This window comes from Ranitomeya imitator, chromosome 3, assembly GCF_032444005.1.
Source record: "Ranitomeya imitator isolate aRanImi1 chromosome 3, aRanImi1.pri, whole genome shotgun sequence".
Lineage (NCBI taxonomy): Eukaryota > Metazoa > Chordata > Amphibia > Anura > Dendrobatidae > Ranitomeya > Ranitomeya imitator.
The window spans coordinates 705989287-705998988 of NC_091284.1; the positions used below are offsets into that span (position 1 = coordinate 705989287).

A 9702-nucleotide genomic window follows, 5' to 3' on the forward strand; every position below is an offset into this window, starting at 1 on the left:
ATGGAACTATCATTTTTTGCATGCTGATCGCTTCTACAGCATGGAGATGCAGCTGCATCCCCATGCTTCAGAAACTGTCAGCTCTGCACTGACAAACTTGCTCATCATGCACTGGGCATGATCAGCAAGTGTGCTAGATCTGGTAATGATGTCACCATCACAATGATCCAAAGGCAGAGGGGCGGGCCCGTCACCCCTCTGCCGGCTTCCAGGATGCTGTGATCGTGTTCGGTGATAGTGATGATGTTGCTACTTGCAACTGCTTTTCCAGATTTACGTCGATCTGGAGCACAGTCAACTTCTTGCGAAAAGTTTTGTAATGAACTTGCAGCAGTAAGTTTTTCTGAACACAGACGTAGATTACACTGCAGGTCTCTTTAACACATTGGCTGCTGCCCACTTACATATCAGTAGCTGAGTTTATTCTTTCAGCACTGCCCACTGATATATACTCCAATGAATCAAAATTATACTGAATTATATGAACAATATTAGCACCCTAGGGACTTTCCCTTAGCGTCTCAGTAATGTCTTCATCAGATAGTTGCTGATTGGGGGCAATAATGATGTCCGCGGTCAATGTCTTAATGTGGGAAATTCATCACTTCTCACATGGGATTGAAGCAAACACATCACATAGAATACAACCGGGCTGCAGTATATACATCACAGGAGACTGGACTGGAGTATATGGGAATAAGAGACATTGGGCTGGTGCATATACATCACAAGAGGCATTTGAGACTGATGCATATATCACAGGAGGCATTGGGGCTGAAGAAGACATCACATGAGAAGTTAGGACTGGAGGATATATGCATCAAGGAGACATTGGGGCTGAAGAATATACATCACAGGCAAGAGACATTTTGGGTTGGTGTGGACATCATAGGAGACATTAATGTTGGAGCATATACACATCACACAAAACATTCCGACTAAACAAGGTTAGACAAAAGAAAGGTTTCAGAGGTTGCTAGTCCTTTATTTTATCTGCAATATATGATATACAATTATACATTCATGAACTCCTATAATATGTTGCCTTTGATATGTTTCTTCAAATGTTACACGTTCTGAAAAAATAAATATATATGCATTAAGTAACCTTGTCCTGTAGGGTATTGAAGGTAACATTGATTTTAATTCTACATGTCTATCAATTTATTGTAATAATCTAATTGCTTTATTAACCCCTTCAAGACCTTGCCCGTTTCCATTTTGCGTTCTCATTTTTCGCTCCCCTCCTTCCCAGAGCCATAACTTTTTTGTTTTTCCGTCAATATGGCCATGTGAGGGTTTGTTTTTTGCTGGACATGTTGCACTTTTGAACGACATCATTGGTTTTAGCATGTCGTGTACTAGAAAACGGGGAAAAAAATTCCAAGTGCGGTGAAATGGCAAAAAAAAGTGCAATCCCACACTTGTTTTTTGTTTGGCTTTTTTGCTAGGTTCACTAAATGCTAAAACTGACCTGCCATTTTGGTTCTCCAGGTAATTATGAGTTTATAGACACCAAACATGTCCAGGTTACGTTTTATCTAAGTAGTAACAAAAAATTCCAAACTTTGCTAAAAAAAAAAATGCGCAATTTTCTAATACCCGTAGCGTCTCCATTTTTCGTGATCTTGGGTCAGGTAAGGGCTTATTTTTTGCATGCCGAGCTGACATTTTAATGATACCATTTCGGTGCAGATAAGTTCTTTTGATTGCCCGTTATTGCATTTTAATGCAATGTCGCGGCAACAAAAAAAATGTAATTCTGGCGTTTCTATTTTTTTTCTCGCTACGCCGTTTAGCGATCAGGTTAATGCTTTTTTTATTGCTAGATCGGGCTATTCTGAACACGGCGATACCAAATATGTGTAGGTTTGATTTTTTTAATTATTTTATTTTGAATGGGGCGAAAGGAGGGTGATTTAAACTTTTATATATTTCTTATTTTTTCATATTTTTTTAAACTTTCCTTTTTTCCATGGGAGGCTAGAAGCTGGCATAGCCTGATCGGCTCTGCTACATAACAGCGATCAGATCGCTGCTATATAGCTGAATTACAGGCTTGCTATGAGCGCCGACCACAGGGTGGCGCTCACAGCAAGCCAGCATCAGCAACCACGGAGGTCTCAAGGAGACCTCTGGTTGCTATGCCGACGCATCGCTGACCCCCGATCATGTGACGGGGTCAGCGATGCGCTCATTTCCGGCCCGATGGCCGGAAGCGCCGGTTAAACGCCGCTGTCAGCATTTGACAGCGGCATTTAACTAGTTAATAGCAGCGGGTGAATTGCGATTTCACGCGCCGCTATTGCGGGCACATGTCAGCTGTTCAAAACAGCTGACATGTCCCGGCTTTGATGTGGGCTTACCGCCGAAGCCCACATCAAAGCAGGGGATCCGACCTCCGCAGTAATAATATGGCGGAGGTCGGTAAGGGGTTAATATGCCTTAATTAAAAAGTCCCTACTTGTGCTCAGTTTGAATTCCCTTTTCACTGAGCAATATTTTTTTCAATGCACAATGACAGTGCGCTCCAATGCCAGCTATAATGAGAAGTGATGAGCAGGTAAGAGAGCGCACTGTCAATAACATTTTTTTATTTTGCACAAAATTCTTTAAATATGTGCGCCATTTTGAAGAATTTTGTGCAAAAAATTTCAATGAATAGCACATGACAAAGAAAAAAGAAAAGTGACGTTAAAGAAAACCATACAAATGATGAACTGAGCCCTAAGAAAGAAGGAGCTATATATTATCCACTAGCATGTAACTAGTAATTGATTATAAACAAGAGATGGAACTTACGCTGTTGATCCAGGAGATGTATGCGGACACTCTGGTGAACACTGTGGGCTTCAGGTAAGCATTGCATCCCGCGGAAGACACAAAGCTGGTCACACCATGGACTTGGTAGGCACCACTGACGTTGCAGTTCAGAGGTCCACCAGAATCGCCCTAAAAGACACATGGTGAGTACTGGCAGCATTTGTGCTACATTTCAGATTCTAGTAATTTGTTTAATAAATTATAATAGTATTATCCTGTAATATTAAAACAAATAGTGGCACTTATTTATTTTACATGTCTATGTATGTGAATTACAAATTCAGTAAATATTACTTATGGTAATATCTGTTTTTTTTTCTTTTTAATTCTATTTCCTCTCTGCATTATTCCGAGAAAACACTTTTTTTGTTTTTTAAATTCTGTACAATCCCTTATTTAAACATTGAGAGAATAAGATAAATAGCTACAAAGCAACTGCCAGACTTACATTGCAGCCGGCTTGGGCTCCATTACCACCGGCACAAACCATGGTGTCCTTGACAGTGCTGCCCCAGTAGGAGCTGGTGGAGCAGGTAGAGTGGGCAACGACGGGCAGAGGGGCCTGCTGGAGGATGGATGGCAGAGAGCCGCCAGCTGCAAGAAAAGAGGCATCATTCTTAGGATTGTTTAGCTGACACACCAGGCGGTTTTCCGTGAGCACTTTCAGCATATTTTTTATTGGAATTCATATTCAGTTTAATATCTGTCTTTATAATGCATATCCATTGGTTAGTATGGATGCATTGCAGCCCTGGTGTTCTGGGTTCAAATCCCACCAAGAGCAACATCTTGCAAAGAATTTATATGTTCTCCCCATATTTGGGTGGGTTTCCTCTGGGTTTTCCAGTTTCCTCTCACTCTCCAAAGACATACTGATAGGGAATCTACATTGTGAGCCGCAATGGGGACAGAGATGGCAATATCTGTAAAGTGCTGCAAAATGTGATGGCATTATATATAAGTAAGCATAATATATTAATAAATGCATATGACTTTTTGGGGTGCAGATTTTGTATTTCCAGACATACTGGTTTCATAAGTAATAGACTTTTTCAAAAACATCCAAAATTACAACTTACTGCTGGTTCTTCCCCAACCAGAAATGATGCAGGCATGATTGTGGGCAAGGACGGTACCACTTGCGGGCAGCGTGGCCAGTTTCACATAGCTGTTTATAGTAGCACTGGCTGCCAGGTGGAGGACAGCAATATCGTAACTGGAAAAAGGAACAAGGGATGAATAAGAGTCTTCCATAGTGGCCATAAATCAAACACAATAATAAATTACCATACGTTGTTTTGTTTTTTTTCCTTTTAGGGGTCATGCTATCCTCAGGACCACAATCAGGCTAAACTTCTACCACTGACTATTAAGCCCTTTAAAAGATACTGTAAGTAATTTGATCCCTCTATGACTCAAAAGTGCAGCTGGAGAAAAAAATCGTGTTTTAAAGTTCAGTATCCATCAGCCTGGACTAGCATTGGGGCGTTATGATGCACTTCCAGCTCCTCGGCTCAGCCTACCATACCTAGCACCATCCTCCTTTGGTTGATTGACAGGTCATTGTGATTGGTCATGTTTGTACCTAAGCAAACATCCTGTAAATTAACCGGAGGAGGGTGGTGGTAGGCAGGGAATACAGCGTGAGGTTAAAGAGCTGGAAGTGCATCGTCACGCCCCAACGCACTTCCAGAATGATGTAAACAGAACTTCAGAATGCGATCTCTTGCTGCTGCTGCAGCAGCTCTTGGGGGGGGGGGGGGTGCATTACTGGATCAACTGACTTATTTTTTATTATTTTTAAAGGGCTACATCATTATATGAATATAACAATCTACAATATGTCTGTACCAATGATTTAATCGGTGAAGCCCATCAAAATACAATATAGAGGACTGAAAAGATATTCCAGAGGACATAGTCACAGATATATGAATAGCATATCCGATAACGGAAACATACTTAGGGGTAATCAGTAATAACAATGCAATATAGTCCTCTATAATTTTATGAGTGGTTTGTGGGAGTGATAGGTCCCCTTTAACTCCACTTTGCTTCCATACTTCCTTTCCAATGGTTGAACTTGTTGGATAAGTGCCTTTGTTCAACCATGAACATAAACAATGTAATAATCGTAATACATATACAGTACATTGTATCAATTTAAATGGATAAAGTGAAGATTTTGGCAGATCTGATTCTTTCCGCATGTTGCCTGATGTGTATTCTCTTTCCATCAGATACATACCCAGCAGCTACATTGTTGGTGTTCCAGCTTGCGTGGATACGGATTCCTGACACTGAGATTGTCTGTTCGGTGCCATCATTAGCGCTCAGGTTGTGGTCTCCCAACACCACGCGGAATGTGTTGCTTCTAATCAACAGAAATGAATAGGCAGAGACAGGTGTAAGGAGGCATGCTATGTGTGTACTGAACAGACCAGTGATAAATGCATATTTAGGAAGCAGATCCGAGCTTCTACAGAGTTATGCTAAGTAGTTATATTAGAAGTCGCCAGTATTGGTAGTTTATTCTAAACATAACATTCAGATAGAGCTTAACTGGGTTGTCTCATGATAGACATCTCTGGCACATCCACATGATAGGCCATAAATTTCTAATAGATGATGGTCCAATGGCTCCACATCTGGACCATGCACCTATCTCCAGAAAGGGGTTCCCAGATGTCCTCTTCCGGCAGCATGTCTCTCTTCATTTACTGCTTTGAGAGTTCCAAATACGGATGAATAAGTGGACTCGGCTGCGTTGAGACATTCCATATCAGTGAATGGAGAGAGACACAAATGCGCGGCCACTTCTCCTATCACTGCAGTTGGGTACTAGTCAGAATAATGGATATAGCAATCCTTTTGTGGATATAGGTGCAGGTCTCAGAGGTAGGACCACCATCCATTAGACCTTTATGTCTATTCTGAGACAACCTCTGTAAAGGTGACATTTAATAACTCGCAATCCATTGAAAATATCAGGTTAAGGCTTCCTAAATCATGATATCTAATACGTTGCATGTCATGTTTGTTGGGCTCTTTTCACATATCCTCCATGTGCAATAGATGCAGTATTAAAACTGATCCGTTACAAACAGAGCAGAAACAGATACAAATTGGAAACCAAAGTTTCCATTTTTGAACGGGTCCTCTTCAACGGATTTGTTTTGTTTAAATGAGACAGTTCGGTTTCCGTTTTGCATCAGTTTTTGCTCATTTTGTAACTGATCTGTTATTCGTAGCGGTGAGACTATGTGCACACGTTCAGGATTTCTTGCAGAAATTTCCTGACAAAAACCGGACATTTCTGCGTTTTTTTCGCGCTTTTTTCCGGAGCTTTCCCAATGCATTAAATAGCGTGAAAAACGCGAAAAATCCACAAAATTAAGGAACATGCTGCTTTTTTACCGCGATGCGTTTTTTTCACGGAAAAAAACGCATCATGTGCACAAAAATTGCGGAATACATTCTAAATGATAGGATGCATATGTATGCATTTTTTAGGCGTATTTATAGCGAAAAACGCGAAAAATCCTGAACGTGTGCACATACCCTGACTCTGAGCTCCTCTAATGTTCAGCACCTCTAAATGGATCCATTAACTGCTGATATAACTGGTGACCATCTGCTATTATTTACCATAGACTTTTATGATAAAAAAAAGAATCCATTTACTATCTGTTTTTTCGCCAGACAAATAAGTTGTGCAGAATATATTTTTCTGTTCAGAGTAAAAATAAATAGCAACTGAAAGTGTAAAAAATGAAACAGATTTTATGACTCTTCCTTTCCTGTTCAAATGAATGGGTCCCGTGCTGGATCACTTTATTTACATTGTTTTTTATGATCCCAATATAGAAATAATAACTGGAGGTGTGAACAGAGCCTACATTACAGATGTAGTTCCTGAGAGTGGGTATTACCTGTCTACGCAGTGAGCAGCGGTCAGCACGCGGTTGGCACGGATCAGGGAGCCTCCGCAGGTGTGGTACCAGCTGCTGCCAGACAGATACTGGAGAGTTACCTGTACGATGATACACATAATATGTTGTGTCATTAATACTTAGAAGCCCTCCTGCCATACAGCACTAGAAATATATGCCCCAAAAGTAGAGGGTTCGATTGAAGAAAGTAGCCTATGACTTCAGAATCAGACTGTAATTATGGATCCTTATACATTTTATGCATAAAACTGTTAGTTTTAAGCATTGAGAATTTGCACCCCACCATTCCCCATAGCACCTTACTATATTGCTGTGGGGGCATACACTCTGTAATCTGAGCCGTCAGGTGCAGGTGATGTTGCCCTCTATGGCCATGTGTATGTGTGAATAGCCCCATACTACCCCCTACTGGCTTCTGTTGTGTACTCCACCTTTTATATAATGTTTTATATGACCTGATTGCTGATAAAGAAAAGATTAATTTGCATTTACTCCAGTTGTCCAATTTGTTTTTGGTGTATGGTTCAGAATAGTTTAGGAGAAGATGGTAGATACTTGCTACCTTTCCTATAGGTGCTGGGTATTTATAGGCGTTTTATATGTTTCTTCATGATAAAATCCTGTCTGACTGCACTTCATAGGGACTTCTACCGCACACATCAAACTCAAAAATATATACACTGTATACTGTAAGCTCCTCTAGTGCTAAGCTAAAGAATGTTGCTATTTAAATGGCTATTTAGCAGAGCAGAGATGCAAATTGCGTTTTAAAGACAACGTGTCACCTCCTTTAACCTGCAAATATAGTGGTAATATGCAAGTAAATAACAAGAAGAAACTCCTATGTACAGTAGATGGCTTTCTGGAGCAGCAGCTACAGGGAGAAGTTACATTGTATTCTACCTGCAGCCACTCTCTACCAGTAATCGGGTAGTGCAGGAGCTGGAAAGTCAACAATCACTACAAAGTGACTGAAGCTGTATTCAGATTACCACTATATGTGATGGCAAATATCTTTCCTGTAGGCAACAGGTTCTTTTTAAAGTTAGAATTACTGTTCAAACCAAGTTTCACCCATAGCCAACAAGTTCAATGCACCTTCCCAGCTGCTTGTTTTTCCTCTATCTCCAGCGCCCTCTTCTTTGATTGACAGCTCTGCTTTATAGAGTCAGAGAAGGGCAGAGATAGATGGAAAACAAGCACTTAAATGTTTGTTCATACCAAGGGTGAATATTCACTTTGTGCTGACAGACTCACTTTAACAATATATTCTTTTCTTTTGTAAACTGCCAGGGATGGAGAGATTCTGGGCTATAGGAAACTGCTGATACACCCCTCCTCCCCCCCACTTATCTCCTTTCATATCTTACATCTGATAATCATGAAAATCAATGTTGGGCTGAATATCTTCCATTAATACTTTCCTAACGCTTACAGTAATTTTAGCATCACTTACCTGCCATGGCCAGGCATTTTTCGCTGCATTTGATCCTCCTACTACACGTGCATTGTCTTCAATGTCTTCAAGGTAGCTTGGGTAATCAATGCAATGTCCTTAGGTAAAGTAGAATTTAAAAACCCAAATTAATGTTGTAATTGTTAAGATTTCTAGCACTTACCATATACATTAGTGAACAGGACCATGCTGTTTTATTCCAGAGAAATTCACATTTTTTTTTAATATGCAAGTGAGCTGTAACGGTCTATGGGCAGGACACTGATCTCCCCAAGAATCTGTCTCCAGACTTTATTTTAACGGAAAGGGAGCATTACCAGTGTGAGACATGTAATGACTGATAGTCTGCTCTGCTGCTCTACATGTCTCACACTGGTAACTCCCCCTGTCATTTATAATAAGCTCCGGAGGCAGATTCTAAGGGAGATCGGTGTCCAGCCCATAGATCTTAACAGCTCATTTACATATTAAGAAAAGAGTGGATTATCTGGAACAAGACAGCAGATTGCAGATATCAAGGCATCATTTTATGCAGCTTCCGATGACCTGAATGCCTATATAGACAGATTAGGAGGGATGAACCTACTGACAGATTCTCTTCTTATTTATGGGATTACAGGCTCAGTGATAGACAGATGATGGCATAGCTAAGATATTTTTGATTGATCTCACGAAAACACTAAGGCTCATGACAACAGCAGGCAGCTTGGAGGGTGAATAGCATAGTCATAGATGCATGGCAGTAAAATTGAAGAATATGTCTCACCACCAAGGACAAATGCAGCAAGTAGAAGGAATGTTAACATCTTGGGTCCGTTGAGGCTTGTTATACAGGGCTCAAATAAGTCCGTACTCCCATTTATATTGCTAGCTGCCCTAAGTTTCGTGTGGTGGGAAGATTGTCAGATGTTATAAAAACTATATTTGCCATATCTTTATCTGCTATTTAATTTTTTGTCAAGGACACTTGAACGAATTGAGTCAGCCGTAGTTATGAAAAACAAGTAAATATAGATTATATTCAAATTATTTCTGGGAATCTATTGCTCTATACATTTCTGGTTGTAGGGGTGTAACTATAGGAGTAGGTCTGCGGTTACAGTTGGTGACGTGGCCAATTTTTCCGATTCTATTTTCTTCTTTTCCAAGAGTCATATCTTTTTTTTCCCATCGACATAACTATATGAGGGCTTGAGTTTCGCAAAACGACTTATAGTTTTGAATTAAACCATTAATTTTGCTGGCTCAGGGATAGGAAACAAAGGGTGGTTATTAGGGTTGAGCGACTTTTACTTTTTTAGGGTCGAGTCAGGTTTCGCGAAACTCGACTATCTCTAAAGTCGAGTCGAGTGAAATTGGCCGATTATGGCGAAAAGTCGGGGATCGACCGAAACACGAAACCCAATGCAAAGTCAATGGGATTTTTTTTTTCTCTCTCTCTCTCTCTCTCTCTCTCTCTCTCTCCTCCGT

At 40.5% G+C, this 9702-nt stretch overlaps 1 protein-coding gene across 1 annotated transcript; it reads right to left on the reverse strand.

Moving 5' to 3' along the window:
* Window positions 1–964: 964 nt before the first annotated feature.
* On the reverse strand, window positions 965–9060 carry LOC138672283 (chymotrypsin-like elastase family member 1). The gene is made up of 8 exons (XM_069760241.1): window positions 8999–9060; window positions 8233–8330; window positions 6756–6856; window positions 5072–5197; window positions 3903–4039; window positions 3272–3417; window positions 2803–2952; window positions 965–1076 (listed from the first exon to the last, which is right to left on the reverse strand). Exons 1-8 carry the CDS (start codon window positions 9036–9038, stop codon window positions 1068–1070), a joined length of 807 nt encoding a protein of 268 aa, XP_069616342.1. The 5' UTR covers window positions 9039–9060; the 3' UTR covers window positions 965–1067.
* Window positions 9061–9702: the final 642 nt, after the last annotated feature.